Source organism: Silene latifolia, chromosome 11 (assembly GCF_048544455.1).
Source record: "Silene latifolia isolate original U9 population chromosome 11, ASM4854445v1, whole genome shotgun sequence".
Classification (NCBI taxonomy): domain Eukaryota; kingdom Viridiplantae; phylum Streptophyta; class Magnoliopsida; order Caryophyllales; family Caryophyllaceae; genus Silene; species Silene latifolia.
The window spans coordinates 162,727,583-162,749,686 of NC_133536.1; the positions used below are offsets into that span (position 1 = coordinate 162,727,583).

At 36.3% G+C, this 22,104-nt stretch overlaps 1 protein-coding gene across 2 annotated transcripts; it reads right to left on the minus strand.

Moving 5' to 3' along the window:
- Positions 1 to 15,775: 15,775 nt before the first annotated feature.
- Positions 15,776 to 19,719, minus strand: LOC141612031 (replication protein A 32 kDa subunit A-like). Of its 2 annotated transcripts, none has more exons than XM_074430729.1 (10): positions 19,568 to 19,719; positions 19,244 to 19,357; positions 18,668 to 18,765; positions 18,204 to 18,245; positions 18,048 to 18,125; positions 17,181 to 17,259; positions 16,998 to 17,096; positions 16,811 to 16,890; positions 16,347 to 16,415; positions 15,776 to 16,126 (listed from the first exon to the last, which is right to left on the minus strand). In XM_074430729.1, exons 1-10 carry the CDS (start codon positions 19,646 to 19,648, stop codon positions 16,042 to 16,044), a joined length of 825 nt encoding a protein of 274 aa, XP_074286830.1. In that variant the 5' UTR covers positions 19,649 to 19,719; the 3' UTR covers positions 15,776 to 16,041. The 2 variants fall into 2 exon arrangements, with proteins under 2 accessions (XP_074286830.1, XP_074286829.1); XM_074430728.1 differs by having other exon boundaries at positions 16,998 to 17,099; positions 19,568 to 19,715.
- Positions 19,720 to 22,104: the final 2,385 nt, after the last annotated feature.

The following is a 22,104-nucleotide window of genomic DNA, read 5'->3' on the forward strand; positions in this document are numbered from 1 at the left end:
TTTTTTTACTTCTCACGGCCAAAACCGAGAGGGGCCAAAATTTTTTTTTTTTAATTTTCAAAGACTCACGCCGTGAGCAACAAGAACAAAACAAAAAAAACAAAGGCTGCCTCATTGCCGTGAGCAACATTAGCCAAAACAAAATTTTTTTTTTTTTCTTTTTCACGGTTATACCGTGACAAAACACAAAAAAAATTTTTTTTTTTAAAATCTCAGCAAAAATGCCGAGACCAAAGAGGGAAAAACAGTAGCTAAAGCGTGAGCCACAATAGTCCCAAACAAAAACGATTTGTTAAAACTCAATTGCAATTTGAACATAATTCTTATGAAAACAAAACCACAATTGACATAATCTTAACATATTGTTATAATTATCGATTAAAATAACAATAAACAAAGAACAAAACGAAAACAAAAGATCGTCTGATCTAGCATAAACCGTGTAAACAAGGCACGGTTCCCCAAAAAAAAAAAAACAACAGCCGAGGAAAAAAAAATCCAGCCGTGACCAATTTTTTATGCAAACAATTTATCGATTCAAATTCGTTTGATGAAAAACACATAGAAAAATTTACGTGGCCTCGCTCTGATACCACTTGTGGGGTAATATCCGTATAATACCCTTAAAAATTAGGACTATAACGCAAATTTTATATGTGATTATTGTCATAAAACGAAAAACATGAGAAAAACGATAAAGCATTAGAAATAACCTCGGGTCCTATGAGATGTGGCCTAAGAACAGAAATCAAAGTAGATTTCCTCCTAATCGATACACCCAAGACCGTCTGAGACTATGCCCTTGTGCTAGAAATGTATTCTCTAATTGCCTTGCAATATTGAGAGAATTGTTGTGTGAGTTTTTCTTAGATGTGAGATCTGAATTTTGAGAGGTAATGTTCTCAAAACCCTAATTATTTTTCACAAATGAATTGATTAGGGCAAAAGGAGAGAAAGCTCTCCTTTTGTTGCTTGGGTTCGGCCGTGAGCCTCAATAGGGGGAGAGTGGGCTTTCCACTTTCTCTTATTTTTAACTCGTGGTCCGACTCGAAATTTGCTAAATGTATATGACGCGGTTTTATTATAAATCGTCATCGTTTATCGGTTATTAAAGCATCAACTAATAACACGGATTAGTTGAAATATTAATACATGTCCGACAAAGACGATATTGTATAATTAATTCAATATACATTAATTAAATATAATCGTTTATATTTAATTTACGAATTAACTGCTTAATTCGCCTTAGCCATTATTATTTAATCTGGATTAAATAATTATCTCAACATCGTGTTTGACTAATTATTAGTCAATGACTCCGACTAACTGCTTAGTCAACTTTGGCATCAACATGACTGTATTTTCATACCGTCACATCTCTCAAACGTATCCTATAGGTGTGACTTTTAGGGACCAGTTGATCACCGCCATCTGTATGACAATAACGTCAAACTTATCTAGCAAGCCAACCGTTATTGATAAACGTGGACCAACTGATTATAATACAAAAGTATACCCTTTGATCCTTTTAGAGATTTAAATGTTATTGCACTACTTGTAGAGGACACCAGCCCCAACAAGACCGATAGTGGCTCATGTCAATAGTACCTATGGTTGCACTCAAGTGGGGTAGGAGTAAGATAGGAAAAAAGGAATCTTATATCTGGGGGGTTTTAGGTTGGCGGGCGATGAAATTAGAGGAATTTGGGTATATGGTTTACCTGAGACCGCCGGATTGAAGATGTGAAAGAGAATTCCTTTTGGCCTTTCCCTTCCTAAAACACCCTAAACAAACGACACCTTAATATATGCACTTCTATATTCTCAAGAATAACTAAGGATATAAAAGGGAGAGTTTAGACAAAACCTAATTTAATCTTGTGCCACCGCCGCCTCCATCCACACTCTTGCCTCCCACCTGCTGCCGCCCTTTCGCCGGAGATGGGGCCATCCCTCGGCCCATCTCTGGCGAACGTTCTTCTCACCGTCCTTTGATCATCCTCCCTCCACTGATCCCATTTGTTTCGATTTACCCGGCTGATCATCGGTTCTTCTTGCCCCGGGTAGTTTTGGGTGTGTGTGGGTGATGTCTGTGGTGGTTTACCCGGTGACCTCCCTTTTCCCGTACGATCTATTTCCTTTGCTTCAATCAGTCTTGCATGCATCTCCGGGGTGTGTTCTCCGGCCCCTGGGGTTTTCCCCCTCCACCGGTTTGATGGTTTCCTCTGTCTTTTTGTTGGTGTCGGTCTTTGGGATGGGTTTTCCCTATCGGGTTTGGGTCTAGGCTCAGTTTCGTTCCCGCCCTTCAGTCCCCTTGTCCTGTCGCCGTCACTTTGTTGGAGCTTGTGTCCTCCACAAATTAGTGTGATAACATTTGTAAATCTCTTACAGGTTCACAAGGGTATACTTCGTATTTAATCAGTTGATTAACGATTACCTAATAACGGTTGGCTTGCTAGAAAGTTTGACGTTATTATCATACAGATGGCGGTGATCAACTGGTCCCTAAAGGTCACACCTATAGGATGTGTTTGAGAGATGTGGTTATAGAAATATGATCACATTGATGCCTTATATGACTAAACAGTTAGTCAATGTGTTGATGAGACAATTATTTAATGAAGATTAAATAATATTAGTTGAGACAATTAATCAATTAATTCGTAAATTGAATATAATAAGTTATATTGAATTAAATGTATGTAATGTTAGCTTGGACGAATTAATCTGTTAATTCGTAATTAAATGTAATCGGTTATATTTAATATCAATAAGATGAATGTGTCATAGTGGTAATAGTGAGGGTACTCAAACCAATAGGTCATGGGTTCGATCCTCACTAGATGACAATTTGACACATTTTATAAATTTTTGGAATAACCGAAAAAGAGAAAGATATCTCTTCTATTTTTCGGGATTTGGGCCGAGAATTTTAGAGAAAAAATATCTCCCTCATCCTTCTTATTTTCGATTACAATAAGAGGTGAGGTGAGATCATTTTTAACCTAATTCATTCTAACCTAATCCTTGCCTCTCATCTCTACGAAAAACACAAAAAACCTAAAAATTAATTAGTTAATTTTTGGATCCATTCTAGCATAATCAAAGGGCATTTCTCATATCATCTTGGGTGCAACTGATAGGAGAATATCATTGCGATATTGTTCATAGGCCATATAAGCTAGGACCGAAGGTTATTTCGTCATCTCTTTACACTTTTGTTTATGCAATTTATTTTATGACATGCTTTCATCATGACAAATTCGTTATAGTCCTTATATTTAAGGGATGCATACAGATAAATCCCACAAGTGGTATCAGAGCCAAGGCCACGAATTTTAATTTTGATGATTTTCATAAAATCGTTTGTAAACAACATTAGGGTTTTAAAAAAAAATAATGGTTCGGCTGAAAAAAAATTTGTGCCGAGAGGAATTTTTTTTTTTGCAGATTGTTGCGTTTTTTTGTTGCTTTATTTCCATTTGATTCTCATATTGTTGTTTTTAATCGGTTAAGGTAATAATATGATAATTTGTAGATGTTTCGATTTATTAAATCGAGATGTAAATGGAAATCGGTTTTGCCGAATTGATAAAATATTTTGGGGCTGTTTTAATTTTTTTATAGCCGTGAAATTTTTTTTCTGCTGTTTCTGTACTGTTCACGGATGAACAGTATTAAAAAAAAAAAAAAATTCTGTTTTTTTTTTCTCTCGGTTTTTCCTGAAAAACCGATTAAAGTTTTTTTTTTGTGGTTATTTTTATTTATGCCGATTTGAAAAGCATCCGAGAAAAGAATTTTTTTTTGTTGTTACTGTTCACGTGTTACTGTTCACACGGGACAGATTTAAAAAAAAAAAAAAAAAAAAAATTGTTTCGGTTTTTACAGATAAAACCGTGTATAAAATAAGAAACAGGCTTGTTTTGTTTTTCATTGATTATGCCGAGAACTTTTATAAATTTTTTTTTGTTTTTGGCCAATTAGGTTTTGTGAAACGGTTCAAAATTTAAAGATACCTAATTATTTTAAAGCAGTTTAAAATATCGATGGATTAAATTCATATTACAAGTTTAATATGAATTAAGTTTGAAATTAATGTGATCAATTGAGAAATTGTCGCTTAATTTGTTAATTTAAATAGGTGGTTTGGATAAATTAATCAACATAATTAAGGAATTGTGTCATGTATGTTTAATTTATTTTTAGTTGATGCATTTTTTTTTGTTGAATGAATCGTTGAATGAATTTTTTTACGTATTTTTTTTTTTGCAATCGGTTGTAATTTGTAATACTTAGTGTGGCCTTAGTCAAATTATGTTTTCGTAATGAAGGAAACATAATTTTTAATGTAATTATGAGATCTCGAATCTCCTTTATTTTTCTTTAGTTTTTGGGTTTTGAAATTAGAATGTAATAAATAGGTTTATTATGTAAATTTATTTATTGTAATTTTCAAAGAAAACTAAAGATGGAGATTGGAGCTCACTCCCGCTACATGGGTCAAGATGGAACATCGAGACAAGCATCTCGGGTCCAAGGATGGATTCCAAACTTATATTTAATGTTCATTTTGATAGGATAGGCCAAACTAGGACTTTATTATTGCTTTTACGTTTTTCATTCCTATTGCTTTTCATTCACATGATAGATTATGCATCATATTCCGCCTAAAACCAAACCACCTACTACTAAAATGCATGAAAATTGATTCATATAGATTGTATGTTAGTTTTCATGGACATACAGATGTCACATTTTTAAGCCATCACCTTAGTTTATTCATTCTCGCATGCTAGATATTAGTTCACTTAAAATGAATTAAAATAAAGTTGATGGGATCTTCCTCTAAAACGGAAATTGAGATTAGTCTTTATAAGGGCAAACAACTATGAATCCTTTCTTCGTCGGTAGGCATAATATGACCCCTTCTACGTTGGGTAAGTAGTTGTGTTGACTTAGTTTATCTCAACATTATAGTCCGAAGAGTTTCTCGTGATTATGATGGACTAAAAGATAGAATTTACAGAAATTTATCGACCAAGAATTCTAACGGTAGAATTAGCTAAAAGGTTAGCTTATCAATTTACAGAGAATTGAGTCTTGGGATCATTTATATAATTCTTGAGGGAGATCAATTGTATAAATGCTTGAGTCTTCGCGTTATGACATTAGTTCATTAGACTTAAAATCAAAACGATGTACATGCTTATTATTTTTATTCTTCTTTCGCAGTGTAGAACACGATTATTTTTGATAATGCTGTTACAACAAATGGCTGGAAATAACGAAATCCCAATGCCTAGTGCCACACTTGATCGCGCGTCCTGGCTTAAAATTTTTATGGACCAAATGAATCGGTTCACACGTCGAAAAATGACGGGTCCAACTTTGCGGATCGGGAGGCAAAGACTACTACGGAATGCTTGCCATTGCGACGGTAAGCTCGGTACTTAATCGAGCCAATACCGGTAAAACCCGGCTCCAATGCGAGAGTCAACGAGTCACTCGCTTATAGTGACTTCGTTATGGAAGCGGGTGCGATAAAGAACGTACTCATCTTTGCAATGGAAACCAATTTGCAGAGACGCTTCATTGCCCAAGGTGCAAACAAGATTTTCACCACGCTCACTAACGAGTTCTCAAAAGCACCGAGAATCGTTACATATGAGCATACCTGTCGCTTCTTTGATGCGAAACTCCGAAAGGGCCAACCGGTTAGCCCACACATTCTTCACATGATTGAGAATGTCGAGAAGTTGGAGGCACTGAATTGTAAAATCGGTGAGAGCATTGTCATTGACCGAATGCTTCATTCTCTTCACGATGGTTTTGCCCTTTTCAGGGCGAACTACTACATGAATGACTTGAAAAAGAGTCCTCATGAGCTACACTCCCTTCTCGTACAGACCGAGAAGGATATGAAATTGAGTGGGAGCATGAAGCAGGATGTTCTCATGATTTCAAACAAGGGTAAAGGTAAGGGCAAGGCTCATGGCGACCTAGCTGTAGGTAAGCCCAAGTTTAAAAAGCCAGGAAACGGTAAGAGTGTGCCTGGTGAGACTAGTGGCTCACAGGGCAAGGCAAAGAGCAAGGGCGGTGACATAGAGTGCCACCATTGTCACAAGACTGGACATTGGAGGAGGAATTGTCCCGTCTATCGTGAGGACATCAAAGCAGGTCGCGTCGTTCCTGTTGGTATGTCGCCTTATATTCATATGATTGAGATTAACCATGCAAGTTTCGGAACTTGGGTACTTGATACTGGTTGTGGTTCTCATCTGTGTAATCATTTGCAGGGCCTAAAGAACATCATACCTCTCGAAAAAGGTGATGTGGACCTGCGAGTCGGGAATGGAGCACGAGTTGCTGTTGTCTCGAAGGGAACATATGTAATCCAGCTCCCTAGTGGTTTTGAGTTATTTTTAAATAACTGTTACTATATACCCAGTTTGTCTAAGAACATTATTTCTGTTTCCGTACTTGCTAAAGACGGTTTTGCATTTTCAATAAAGGATAATAGCTGTATTTTCTCTTTCAATGAAATGATTTATGGCTAAGCAGTTTCCATGAATGGAATTTACATCTTAGACCAAACCACGGAAGTATTACAAGTGAATAATAAGAAAATAAAGGTTGGTGACAAAGATCAAACCTATCTATGGCATTGTCGAATGGGACACATAAATGAGAAATGCGTGAAGAAACTCGTCGATAATGGGACTATTCCCGCATTCGATTTTTCTACATATGGCACGTGTGAATCATGTCTCATTGGCAAGATGACTCGAATTTCCTTCAAAGGTGTAGGAATGCGCGCTAGTGACCTATTAGGACTCATACATACTGATGTTTGTGGACCTATGTCAATTACCGCTAAAGATGGCTATAGATATTTTATCACTTTCACGGACGATTTGAGTAGATATGGATATGTCTACTTAATGAAGCATAAAAGTGAGTCCTTTGAGAAATTCAAAGAATACCAGAACAGGGTACAGAACCAACTGGGTAGAAAGGTTAAAGCACTCCGTTCAGATCGGGGTGGCGAATATCTTTCAAATGAGTTTGATCAACACCTTAAAGACTGTGGAATCGTTCTACAGTTAACTCCACCTGGAACACCTCAATTAAATGGTGTGTCCGAACGGAGAAATCGAACCTTACTTGATATGGTTCGATCCATAATGAGTCACACGGTAGTGCCTGATTCATTATGGGGTTTTGCTCTTTTGTCAGCTGCTCTTATACTTAACCGAAGTCCGTCTAAAGTCACGACAAACTCCATATGAAATGTGGAAGGGAACGGTCCCTAACTTGTCCTTTATTCGGGTTTGGGGCTGCGAGGCTTATGTCAAGTGGAGACACGAGAATAAGCTCGGCCCACAATCGGTCAAGACATACTTTATAGGTTATCCAAAAGGAACATTTGGTCATTACTTCTATTCGCCTACCGAACATCGAGTTTTTGTTGCGGCTAGTGCGACGTTCTTAGAGAAAGAATTTCTCGAGAACAAGACGAGTAATAGAACCTTCGAGCTGTTGGAGATTCCAGAACTAACAACCGAGGAACGGATGGAGGAAGTTGTTCCTCCAACTGATGATACGGCTAATATTCCTGAGGAACCTAGGAGGTCGGGTAGAGTCTCTCATCCTCCAGACAGATACATTGGTATGGTCGAGGAGAATGACGTTTTACTCCTAGAGAGTAATGAACCCGCTACCTATAAAGGTGCCATGACCTGTTCTGACTCAAAGCTATGGCTCGAAGCCATGCAATCCGAGATGGACTCCATGTATGAGAATGACGTATGAGATCTAGTTGATTTACCTAATAAGGTAAAACCTCTACAGTGCAAATGGCTTTACAAAATAAAGCGTTCTGTAGACGCGCAACCAGATACCTATAAGGCACGACTTGTGGCAAAAGGTTTCACTCAAGTGCACGGATTGCATTATGATGAGATTTTTTCACCTGTAGTCATGCTACGTTCCATTCGGATAATCTTAGCGATTGCCGCATTTCATGATTATGAAATTTGGCAAATGGATGTGAAAACCGCCTTCTTAAACGGTTATTTGGAGGAAGAGTTGTACATGGTGCAACCCGAAGGTTTCATAGATCCTGAACATCCTAAGAAAGTATGCAAGCTTAAGCGTTCCATTTATGGACTTAATCAAGCTTCTCGGAGTTGGAATCATCGTTTCGACCAGGTGACAAAAGAGTATGGTTTCACTCGATCGGTCGAGGAACCATGCTTATATATCAAGTCGAGTGGGAGCAAGATTGTATTCTTGATATTGTATGTCGATGACATACTCTTGATTGGGAATGACATTCCTCTCCTATCTTCGGTTAAAGGATGGTTGAAGAACCATTTCCAGATGAAAGATCTGGGTGAGGCACAACGCATTTTGGGAATCCGTATCTACCGAGATAGATCACGACGGACGTTATCACTTAGTCAGGAGTCTTATTTGGATAAGATTCTTGAGAAGTTCAGCATGACCAACTCCAAGAAGGGGAACCTTCCAATGACGACTGGGATGCAGTTAAGCAAGTCTCAGTCACCCACGACGCCTGAAGGGATTGAGCGCATGAGTCGTGTTCCTTATGCATCTGCTATAGGATCGATCATGTATGCCATGATATGCACACGTCCAGACGTGGCATATGGATTTAGTATGACGAGTCGGTACCAAAAGACTCCATGTGAAACACAATGGATAGCTGTTAAAAACATCCTCAAGTACCTACGGAGGACTAAGGATTGGGTATTGACTTATGGAGGAGATACTAAGCTATGCGCAACCGGTTACGCAGATGCTAGCTTCCAAACGGATCGAGTCAAAATCTCAGTCCGGGTTCGTCTTCACTCTTAATGGTGCTGCGGTCAGCTGGAAAAGTTCCAATCAGAGTGTTGTAGCAGATTCTACTACTGAATCCGAGTACTATGCCGCTTCGGAGGCAGCAAAGGAAGCGATATGGATGCGTCAATTCTTACAAGGACTTACGGTAGTTCCTAGTTTGAATGACCCGATCACCATCTATTGTGACAATAGAGGTGCCATCTTCCAGGCTAAGGAGCCAAAGTCTAGCAATAAATCTAGACATGTACATCGGAAAGCTCACCTGATCCGTGATTACGTGGAGCAAGAGGAGATAGTGATAGACAAGATTGCGACAGATTATAACATCGCGGATCCTCTCACTAAACCGTTGAATTATGATAAGCATGTAGGGCACGTTATTTCCATGGGAATTAAACGTGTTACTGAGTTGTAGTACTTGATTATGGATTTGATACATTATCTTTTTCATATACTATTTATAACTTCATCGTTTTATCATAATATTTTGTTTTTCATGTGGATTGTCATCGACAACATTGAACGCCACAAAGTGAATCAATTACATTATATTTATTTTGGTCCGTAATCGCCAATGTGAGCTGATAACTCCGGCTATTATATTGTGCAGTCGATTGATGGTGGGTTCAACGAGCCATAAGTCAAACGGTTGACTGATCGATCACAGATGCGAGATTATAACGATACCTCGTAGGACAACTTTTTGTGACAACGTAATGGAGTCCTAAATGTTTAAAAACATTCGGTGCCAGGTCATGGATAGGACATCCATTGTGCTCCTAGAGTCGATTCTTTTGACTATCGACTGTCTCTTGAGATTAAGGCAGTTTTTGGGTGACTTTGGTTTCTTTCTCACGGTCTGCCGTAACTGGAGGCTAAGTAGATTTTTTCTGGGTCATTTCATACTGTGCTTACATCTGCAGGATTCGAGTTGAGGAAAATATTCAACCCTTATCAGGTATAATTATTTCTCAGGGCCACTCGAGGAGTTGTAACTGAAATGCATGGTCATGCTCGAATGTTGATTCGTTTATCAGTTAAGTTACTCTCTAGTCGGGGAAACCACTCTTGATGATGATCGCTTGTAAAATACGACCTTTGTGAATACAGATTTGCAAATTGTTTTACATTGAGTGGGAGAAATTTTAGGATATGAGAATCGGTTATCGCACATACACTTGTGAGGACAAGTGGGAGTTTGTTGGAGCTTGTATCCTCCACAAATTAGTGTGATAACATTTGTAAATCTCTTACAGGTTCACAAGGGTATACTTCGTATTTAATCAGTTGATTAACGATTACCTAATAACGGTTGGCTTGCTAGAAAGTTTGACGTTATTATCATACAGATGGCGGTGATCAACTGGTCCCTAAAGGTCACACTTATAGGATGTGTTTGAGAGATGTGGTTATAGAAATATGATCACATTGATGCCTTATATGACTAAACAGTTAGTCAATGTGTTGATGAGACAATTATTTAATGAAGATTAAATAATATTAGTTGAGACGAATTAATCACAATTCGTAAAATTGAATATAATAAGTTATATTTAATTAAATGTATGTAATGTTAGCTTGGACGAATTAATCTGTTAATTCGTAATTAAATGTAATCGATTATATTTAATATCAACAAGATGAATGTGTCATAGTGGTAATAGTGAGGGTACTCAAACCAAGAGGTCATGGGTTTGATCCTCACTAGATGACAATTTAACACATTTTATACATTTTTGGAATAACCGAAAAAGAGAAAGATATATCTTCTATTTTTCGGGATTTGGGCCGAGAATTTTAGAGAAAAAATATCTCCCTCATCCTTCTTATTTTCGGTTACAATAAGAGGTGAGGTGAGATCATTTTTAACCTAATTCATTCTAACCTAATCCTTGCCTCTCATCTCTACGAAAAACACAAAAAACCTAAAAATTAATTAGTTAATTTTTGGATCGATTCTAGCATAATCAAAGGGCATTTCTCATATCATCTTGGGTGCAACTGATAGGAGAATATCATTGCGATATTGTTCATAGGCCATATAAGCTAGGACCGAAGGTTATTTCGTCATCTCTTTACCCTTTTGTTTATGCAATTTATTTTATGACATGCTTTCATCATGATAAATTCGTTATAGTCTTTATATTTAAGGGATGCATACAGATAAATCCCACACGCTTTTGGTTCCATCCCAGGGGTGATCCCCCCACTCCCCCCACCTCTGGGCTGGTTCTCTGTTTCCGTTTTCTCCGCAAGTGTTGATGAATATAGCTCATCCGTCTGCTTTTTATTTTGCTCCTTGAGGGCGTGTTTTGGGTCTGTTATGGTGATCCCCCCATTCCCCCCACCTTTCGGCCCCTTTTCATTTTCCTCTTGTGTCCGTCGGTGTTAGTTTTGGTCTGTTTTCTTGTTTGACGGTGGTCCTGGGAGGTGCCTTTTGGTGAAACGGGTTTTGTTGTAGTGTCATTGCCCCTTTTTAAGTGTTTTAGGTCTCTGTCTAGGTCTGTGTACCTTAGTGTGGTTGCATACAAGTCTTTTTTGGTGCTGTTTTCGAGTTTTCATTTGGGTTTATTTGGAGTCATCGTTGGTGTTTGGGTTTCCTTGGTGTTGGCAGGTTGCTCTTTTTTCTGCCCTGGGTGTTGTGATGAATTTGCTGTGGTCTCGACTGGAGTGGGTCAGTGTTGGAGTTGGTGTCGTTTGGAGGTGAGTTCGGGTTGATCTAAGGTGGGTTGGATGAGGTGTTGGGTTGGCTGGCTTTGGTTGTCTTGGTCCCTTTTTTCATGCTGATGTTTTTTTATATGTTTCTGTTAATAATAAAAACCTCATGTGGGTTATGGGTGTCCTGTCCCTTAATCTTTGGAGTGGCTAGTAGTGTCGTGTCTCTCTTCCTTACTAGGGTTATGATAATTTCGCACCCGACTTTGAGCATGGGTGTCATGTGCCATTGGGTTCGTGTTCGTGTTGGACATTACACGTCGATTTTCTTGGTCTGTTGGTTCTACGATCAAAGGGTTCGAGCTCTAAGGTGTAGAAGTTTTATCTCCGTCGGTGGTGGACTTCGTCGTCTTGCTTACCATATTGTATTTCTACGCTCTTTTCGCAAGATCGTAAGTACTCCTTGCTATCGTCACTCTATGGCTTGTAAGTATCGACAGTATCTGGAGGTCTTCCGTGTTTATGAAGCTCGTCCTATGGCCCGTGGCTCTTTCGCTTGCATTCACCATCATGCCCTTGATGTTCTAATGGCGGTTGTTATCTTTCTTAATGTTGATGTAATCTTTAGGAATGGCTTGGTAGCACTAGTTTTGATGGTTAGGATTCTGGGGCTACTTAGTCGAATAGCTTACTTTGTATTGTTTGTCAAAAAAAAAAAAGAAGAACTAAGGATAAATTCATGTAATTGGTATATCTTATATATAAAATTAATCATCTAATCCTCTATCATCGGTTAATTGGTCTACCTACAATTTCAATCACGAATTCATATATTTAGAAAATAATTAAAAAAAAATTTAAAATACTTGTCTTAACAATACATTAAGATCTTCTACGTGATTGTGTTGAAGCTCGGAAAATATGGAATCTTTTCCCTTTTGTCAAGGACTGTAATTTTTTGGAAATTATGGGGATTCGAGACTGGGTGGTGTACAATTTGACGCATAAGGGCCGTGCAGAACTGAAGTCTTGGGCAACCACGTTTACGGTGATTGTGTGGTGGTTATGGCGCTGGAGGAATAGTCGAGTGTTCGGGAGAATGGAGGCAATTCCTGATAATGCTTTCAGTTTCCTTACTCAACGGGTTTGGGAGGTGATAAATGCGAAAGAGGGACTCGATGTGGCATTGAGTACGAAGAAACGGGCCCATGAGGAAGTATTTATCCGTTGGATAGCACCACCTTTGAATTGGGCTGTTTTGAATGTGGATGGAGCTTCAAAGGGTAACCCGGGACTGGCCGGGGCAGGAGGTATTTTCCGAAACTCGAGTGGACACATTATTGAAGTGTTTGCGGAGAAGCTAGGGATCGCGACGGTAACACGGGCTGAGTTGATGGCGTTGCGAAGAGGCTTAATGATTATAACGAAGCGGAAAATTCAGCGCCTCATAATACAAACTGATTCGATGGTAGTAGCGAAGGTGATAGGGTGATAGAGGCTAAAGATTCATTCCCAACCGCTCATTCACATTTAATGCAAATCTGTAGGTCTTTCATTAATGACTCGCCTTGGCAAGTGCAAATCATCCATATATATCGAGAGGCAAATAAATGCGCGGACTGGATGGCGAATCTTGCAGTGTCTCAACCACATCAACTATGCCGAGTGGATCATACCAACATGCCGACTAAGTTATTCCACCTAATTCAACAGGATATGGGTGGTGTGGCGTGACCACGTTTCGTACCGATGTTCCCGTTCTAGTTTAGTTTCATTCTTTTTCTTCTTGTTTTGTGTCTTTTTTCTGTTTAGCTCTTAGTTGGATGTATTCCGCTTCTCTTGACAAAAAAAAAACAATACATTAAGATCTCAAATATGAATGCGAAAGATTCTTAAACTATTTCATTTAAAATGATGATGTTAATACTCGTAGTTATTTTCTCTTTAATATCTCATGGTTTTTTCCTCATTTAAAGTGTGCCTTTTAAAATGTCGATAATTATAATCCTTATACTATAAAAGTTAAATCATTTAAAAGCTTATGATTAAGTCCCTGACTTAAGGGAAAACATTTCATTTTCTAGAGCTGACCCCAGCACAAACTCGCCTTAAATTTATTTAACATCGTTTCATTTAATTATTATTTCTAAATATTATGTTTAATTATTGTACTAGCTAACATATTTTATATGTTATCTAAACATCAACCCGTGTATTTTTTTTTTCATGAGATTAAAACTAAGTTATTATTACGAAGCTTTTTGATAGGATACTGAAAGTGGCAAGTCAACAAGTAAACTCATGAGTTACTAAATTTGCTAAGGGGATGACAGAAAGTGATAGAAAGAGAAGACATAAATAGACTTTATTATCCAAGTTGTGAAGAAAAGGGGTTCCTACATACTACAGTCATGGATTTTCACGTGAACTTACAACATTATTTGTTCCACGACTATGACCACTCCTTAACATATATATCACTTGTTACATACAACTATTGCCACAAATATTATGAGAATTTGTTTTTTTTTTTTTTCAGTTATATTCGTGTTTCTCTTTGTGGTTAAGGTGTCAATATCATATAGTCATATAGAATCCATATATAGAGAGTATTTAATCATCTAAATTTCAGATATTAGTACATAACACGAGTTTAATAAGCATTATTATGTGGATTTTATCATTTCGTTTATTCACATGTTTTTTTTATTATTTATAGACAATATGGTAATCAAAGGTAAATAAATAATTGTAGAAATAATATTATTTGAAATTAGTTTGTTATATGTCTTGTGACACTCATACATAAGTGTATGTAACTGTGATTACAAGGCGTAGATTGAGTTTTGATGTATGTAAAGTTTACAACTATAAAATGGTCATTTAACCCCAACAATGTCGGCCAAATAACATTCGGATTTCATTATCCTTTCACCCCCACTAGCAATCATAATAAAAAGTTTTTATTTTGGTGTAAAGAAAGTCATAAAAATTACATATTTTAAACACAAGTGATAACTCCTCTCATGATTGTACCCTCTTAAATCCCCGACATCAATATTAGGACTCAAAAATGACCATTTACACTAAAATAACATGGAGTGAAACATAAAATAGAATTTCTGACAACTTCATCAATTTATCACAGCAAGGTTTGGATCGTCGTCACTCATCTCACCAACTGTGAACAAATCCAATAGTCTCACATGTGAGTGTTGTCCACATTGATAAAAGAGGAGACGATTTACTACTTAAGCAACTACTTCCTCTATTGCCAATTGGTTTTAGAGTGGAACTTCTTTGGTCTTATGAAGCAGAATCTCTCTCCTCTATTTGGGTGCGGTTCAAACCCGTATGCATGATTTAAAATGGTATCAGAGCTCATGGCTAAAGACCTGGGTATAAATGATTAACTAGGTCATTATGTGCTAGCTGGGCGAGGCTTTGTGTTATTGTGTATCTCTTATTTGGCCCAGTCTGAGCTTGTTTGCAGTCGAAGAAAAAGTCCATTTGTCGATGGCTCCGGTCTGGTTTAAAGTGGGCTCACATGTGAGGGGAGTGTGAAGAAACCTAATAGTCCCACATGTGGGTATTGTCTCACATTGATAGATGAGAAGATTTACCACTTTATAAGACAAGGGCTACTATTTCTATCGCTAATTAGTTTTAGAATGAAACCTCCTTGAATTATAAAACATGTTCTTTCTCCTCTATTTGGATGCGGCCTAAACCCATGTACATGATTTAAAACCAGTCCATTGCTTATCCTAATTATCATTTTTAAAACTTTTGATTTTTGTGGGCATTTGAATCTGTGATACCCAAACAAATATAAACATCAATCAAAATATGTTCTTTTTTTGCTTTCTCAATTCTAGTGGATATCGAACGTATTCCCTATTAATAGTCAACACAATCTCTTTCAAAGCACTTGAAAATAAGTTAGTAAGTAAACTCATCACATGTATGTACTTTTACTTAACACTACGCCAATACATGAGAATGGAAATTTGCTTTGTCATAATAAAATATTTGTTGAAGACACTTCACAAAAGCTTAATGCAAAACAAATTCTGTTAATAACTCGAAGTACTTTTATCCACATTAATATGTTTATGTTTAGATATGTTTGTACACTATCTTTTGTGTAAATCCGCCTCACACCAGACTAATACCAGATGTACAAAATTAATACAAGTATACAACTCCTTTCATAAAACCACTGTTAGGCAAAATGCAATCTTAAATGTGACAGTAAGAATACTGTAATCACTCATAATGAACTAGAAGTACAAGCTCAAGTTTATCACAAAAACAAAGTTCAGAAACTGCAGAAGTTGTACATGACAGCAATAAGCACATGATGCACATCCCTAGATTTAATAATTATGTGCAGCAGTTAAGATTGAAAACCCAAATTTACATCAGCTGCACTTTCTTAAACTAGAACTGACCATGACTAATAGAGCAGATAATTTAAATAGGATTCCTTAATGCACTTAAAAAACAGGTATACTAATCAGTAGTTGTCGTCTTGAAGTGAAATTCATCAATTGTAGAATATAGCAAGCCTTCCTCTTCGAGACATGTAATAGATTGCCTGTCACAAAAGAGAAAACATGGTTTATCAACTTGGTAGCAAGTATCAGACACGGTTACTTGAGGAACAGATTTCGTGTTCTTGGCGTCAATAAAAATGGCGTGTCTTTAGTGTATGACGCACATACAACTAAGTGAAGTATCAAAATAAAAAAAAGAGAACTCAAGAAAAGACAATTGTAGCATTTAAGAGAGAGAGTAATGTAGGAGAAAGGGATTACATAATCTTCTCTACGGGAAGCTTCAGATGCCGAGCAATGTCATCCCTGTGTACACCTCTTTCTTGAGCCCTGAAAGCAGTTTTCAGCAGAATTATCAGGCAATTCAAGGAGTATTTTTCTGTGCTTGTATTTTGCATAACTTGTGTTCTTAACTTATTTAAATTCATGATTTACAAAATTGACACCTACTTGGCAGCAATAAGAAACATACAATTTTAGGACCAATAATAAATACTGAATCGCGATAACACAATCATTAAGTAGGAAAAAAAATGTGACTGAGATGCCAATTTATACAACGATGGGAAAAGGCACAGATTGCGTGATATAGAAGTAATAGAACGGAATACAAAAAATTCAACGCATAATTGTTCAAAAAGTTGCACAAGCATTGATTTATGTGTGAAAATATACTGCAGTTTGGATGTTAAATTGTTAGTTATAAAAATGATTCTCCTACTTACACGCTTGAAGACTGCCGTAAATATTCTATAACCCTCTGATCAATGTCCTTTAGCCCGTCAACACTCATTTGCACAGAGAACTGCATTGCCAGAAAGTATCAATTAGAAAAGCATAAATGCAAAATGGGACGCTTTGTAAAGAAGATAATGAGGGGTAGAGGCAAGATATATAGTGTCAAAGAATTACTTGGTTGGCTGGAGATGAGTGAAAACCATTAGATTCAGTTTTGATTGGCGTGCTCTGAGATGAATCCGATATCTGACTCTGCGTAACAGAATCACCTTTCTGCTTAAAGAAACAACATATCCCATATTTAGTATCTCTGTTATTTAAAGACACAAAGTTCTTTAATAAGCCAGTAATATATACCTGTGACTTCTTGTTTAGCATATGCTGGTGAATGCACTCCACATGATGAAAAGTAACCTCATCAAAGTTTGTTACAGGCCTGACACACCCAAAAACCAAATCTTTTGCTTATCGGAAGCACAAAATTAAATTTATAATTTACGAAAAGCATTACTCCACGTATGATACAAATGAAACAGTAAGGCAAGTCGAGGAAGGATGTTGTCCCACCCTTTTGACCATCAGACAAAGATAAAATAACTTCAAAACATAACTAATTGCTAAGATGTCACAGCCTCAGAATCCCTAGAGCCACTTTGTTTCCTCTTTACTTACAGGAGAGCAACATCCCAACGAGGGACTTATATGTTGTGTCAGACATTCAGATTACCAACACTCACCATATGACTGGTAGATCTTCAACAATGAAAAAAGCTCACAATATTTATTCTGACGCAAGTATGTTGCTGTGACTCAGAAAGAGATGATATATTTCGGTGTAAAATTGTGGATGCACAAGAATAGTGTTACTGAAAAACACTAGATTTTCCTGTGATTTCTGATCAACTACAAATGATTATGATATGCGCTTCCATGTTACTGGAAGAGAAAGTGGCATCCAAAGTGTCCCAAAGGAAAGATAGGAAACAAAAACCACAATAGAATAACACAACAGTGCAAGAAATAAGAGTACTGCATGCTCTAACTCAATCTGTTGCCTATACACATGCACACTCACACATACAGACACCTTCAGGTATACAACAAATAGCATTTCCCAGAACTTGAAATGGCAGCTCCATCATTGATAGACTAATAAGAGCCTAAAACAAGCTACATGTTTCAGCTCCTTCACAATACCATGTTAAAAAGGGGACTAAGCCATACCTCACATTAAATGCAACCACTTCAGTGTTGCCTTTCACATTCTTCAAGTGACCAACGAGCAGAACATACATGCCATTCCTGTTCAATCAAAACTCATGTGGTGAACTTCAGACACTGTAAAATAAATTGATCAGTAAAGGCAAGTTGCAAACATACTCGATGGCCTCCATTTGCTTTCGATCAAAAGCCTCATTAAGCCTGAGATAAACAAACCAAAAATGAATACTCCTTCTACTCCATCGAATTGTATATATATACCATTTTGTGCAATTCTGTCTAATAGTATACATTTCCCCTTCTGAAAAGTTCTAATTGCAAATGTTAATATCCCACCATTTTCTCTCTCCGCCACCCATCATCCTCTCTCAACACATTTGAGCAAGTTGATGGATAATCTAATACCGAGTAACCGTAAAACACAAGACCCCACATTTTCTGTATCTCCTACCAGAATAAAATGACTAACGGATTGGAGGGATTAAAGTTTTACCCGCATATAAAAAAAAATACAACAGACTCAGAAATCCCAACAAAAAATGATCTTGTTTAGCTGTGTCCAATTATGCAAAAGAGTAAGCAAATGGTCTAAATATATTCAAGCAGAGTAAGAGGACAGTTACCATCTTTTGCAGCCAATGCGCCCAGTTCCATCATCAAGGACGAACGAAACATCAGTAACCTTTTCCATCATATCAGCTACAATTCCCACTAATTTGACCTAAAATCAACACAAAATAAATACTTTGTAATCCTCCATATTAACAGAATTATGTTTAAGTCAACAAAAGTAACACCCAATCCACAGGCAATACACCCTCCAGACAAACTAATTGAATACTTCATATGCTTCCCTAACTTCATTTGTCTGCACTTTCACAGTTTCAGAAACGTCTTCGATCAAATAATAGAATCAACCCTTGAAAACTAGTCAAAATATTTCCAAAAGGAAAAGCTGAATACTCGAACTGGCTAAACAAACCAAACCACCGCCGATACACTATAGGGCTATACCCGAGCAAATGAACCCAAATCTAACCAGAATCCAGATTGAAGCAATCCATCCTTAATGTTTCTTATGCCTAACTAACCCTTACTCGTAAATTACTCAAAAATTGATCCAAATACAACAAGATCCAAAATGACCTAGACCCATTTGCTAGGTCTATTAGCTAAACAAAGAAACAATCAATTCATACATTAGTAATGGGAGCGCCATCGATTAGGAAACTGGATTTGTCGTCGGTGGAAGATGGAGACGCTTGACTAATCTGCTTCACCGTCACCGGCACGATTCCCTGTGCATCTCTACTCTGCTCCACACACATACAAATTCACCATTACTCAAATACTTTGTCGAACAACATTAAATAATGACTAAAGTTGGGCGAATGTGTGTTTATTCAATGATCTACGACAATTTTAGTGTAAAACCGCCTTACAAGAAACTTATCGACAAATTCAATTAAATCGTAAAAAAAATTATTAGAAAAAGAAATAGAGGAAATGAAGAAACGGCGTACTTTGGCGGGAGAAACGGCGGCGGTGTCGGGTTGAGAGAGTTGGGTTGAAGTGAATCCGACGTCGTATTGGCTGGAGTACATCTTTTTTTATTTCTAGAGAGAGAAAGGAATTTAGGGTTTGAAAGTTGATTTATTTATGAATAACAAAAGAGGGTTTAGGAATTTATGGATTGGTTTTTGAAAAATTGCGGTCAGATATGGGATTTTTCCCGCCACTTTCTTTCTATGATTTCCCGCCTTTTGTTTTTGATTTATGTATATTACTATATCTCCCGCACAAATGCACGGTATTTTATATATTGATATTAGAGAATTTAGCAATTAATCAAACTAATGCATTTTGTATATATAATTTTAAGGAGATATTTTATTAGCCTTATTTATGTAAAAATTAAACAATGATTGATGTTATAAAATTAATTAGGAGATAAATATTGTTTAATAGTACGAGTAGTAGATAAGTCATATGGATTGTCAACAACTCAACTGTCAACACTAATTAATTAGGAAACAAATATTGTCCAGTATAATATCACTTAGGCGGGAAATTTAAGCGGGAAAATTTGGAGATTTGTTAATCTTTTAGTATATAGGAGATTAGTACTAGTTTTAAACTCGTGCAAAAAAATTGCAGGAGGTTAAATATTTAGCGGTTACACTAAATAAGGATAAAAATTAAAAACACAATTTCACATAATTATAACTTTAATACTAATCAATATCATCTAATGTACGTATGTCAAGGTACAAAATATAAATAATATAATAAAATTATAAATATTGTGTTATACAACTTATAATCATTTTTATACTATAATAGATAATTGCATAACTCAAAACTAAATATTATTAACCATGTATGCTGTAAATTTTGATAATATAATTTTTGTAACTAGAATTTTATTACTGTGCAGCTTTTTAATGTCAAATGACATATATTTAGGTTATAAACCATCTTATTTTCCTTCTGTATAATTCATTAATGTATAATAATTTAAGATTTAATCATTTTTTACTTATGATTTTATCGGTTTGAAAATTTTATTTTAGCTATATGTATTATTGTTTTATTCATTAAGTACTACAGAATACTTGATTCATCTTAAAGGCTAATTGTGAAGCACCCTGCCTTTTTTTCTTTAATTATTCAATTTTTAATTTTTATTTGTTCAGATTGTATTGGTGGTATTTTAGAAAGTGTATATTATAATATATAGTTTAGCATAGTTTGTATGTAATTGTATTGTATAGTGATCATAAAATAGTTGTCCAGACCTTACCAAAAACATCAAATAGCTATACAATTACAAATTAAACACCATAAACTTAAGGGAGTCGACTATGATTTGAAAAAAAAAATAAGTGGTTAATAGGAAGCTTATAAAAAGTAGATGAAATGATGAATAGTTGCAATAGAAATTAAATGTTGAGTTTAGTGGTGGGGTAGGGGTAAAATAATTTTTTTTCCCATAAAAATGAGGAATCAAATTCTCTAAATGCATGTCTTCTCTTTTACGCTATAGAGATAGGTTATTTGGTTCAGTTTCGAAACCAGTTTTAATCAGATTGACTATAATTTTGGTTTCAATTCAGTTTCGACCGAGTTCATTTCAGTTAGCCATTTTAATCGATTTGTGTTATTTCAAGCTAAGTATGGTTCGAATGGGGTTACAATCAGTTCAAGTGAGTTTCGCTCATAAGTTTTTTTAGCTAAGGATAAAAATATTAACATAATGTTTCTTATACTTTTCAATTTAAATGTAATAATTCAATGTATCGTTAATAAATAAAGGATTAAGGAATAAACTTGAAGTGTTTTTATTAAAAAAATATATTTTAAAATTAGATCAATGGATTCAGTTATTTTCTTATGTATTCAAGTACTAAGTATCCTTCGATTATATTAAATTATGCTCATTTTTTGTTCGATTTGGATTAAATCGGGTTTTGAGTATTGTTCAGGTTTCTCATAACTTAAGCCATTAACGTGCACGTCCCTCTTGGAGTGAGAAGCTCCAAGAGGCGACCCAAACGTAAAACGGCCTCCCGCCCGTCTTACGTCTCCTCAACAACTGTTTATCACAATCACCTCTCCACCACATCCTCCTCCATCTGTCTCAATCACATCTATTACAATATGCAATACAATATGCCTACATGATGCCATGAACTTAAATACCGACAATCATTCCCATGATTTACGACACCATATCACACTATCATGTTATAATGCAACTCTATCAACATTATGACCAATAATAATCACACATTATCATGTGAGGATGCAATTCCAATCCATGTTATGAGACTAATGCAAATTACCCATTAAATATGAGACAACCAACATTTATGACACATACAAACATCCATATTATTGAAATTGACTAGGAAAAATCCTACCTTTTAGCATACTCTCTAAGCTACTCGAAACAAGCAAGATCCCGCCTCATAAAACTGTTCATCCTACATAAATTATATAATAACTATCACAACACATCCTTTATACTTTTATTATGTAAAACCCCTTATTATTACTC

Excerpts from the sequence above, each read along its gene's own strand:
- LOC141612031 (XM_074430728.1), bottom strand. The coding sequence starts at position 19,648 with ATGTACTCCAGCCAATACGACGTCGGATTCACTTCAACCCAACTCTCT. Across the intron at positions 18,246-18,667 it reads CGCATTGGCTGCAAAAGATG|GCTTAATGAGGCTTTTGATC; the intron begins GTAACTGTCCTC and ends TGTTTATCTCAG. Across the intron at positions 17,100-17,180 it reads TGCTAAACAAGAAGTCACAG|CAGAAAGGTGATTCTGTTAC; the intron begins GTATATATTACT and ends TGTTTCTTTAAG.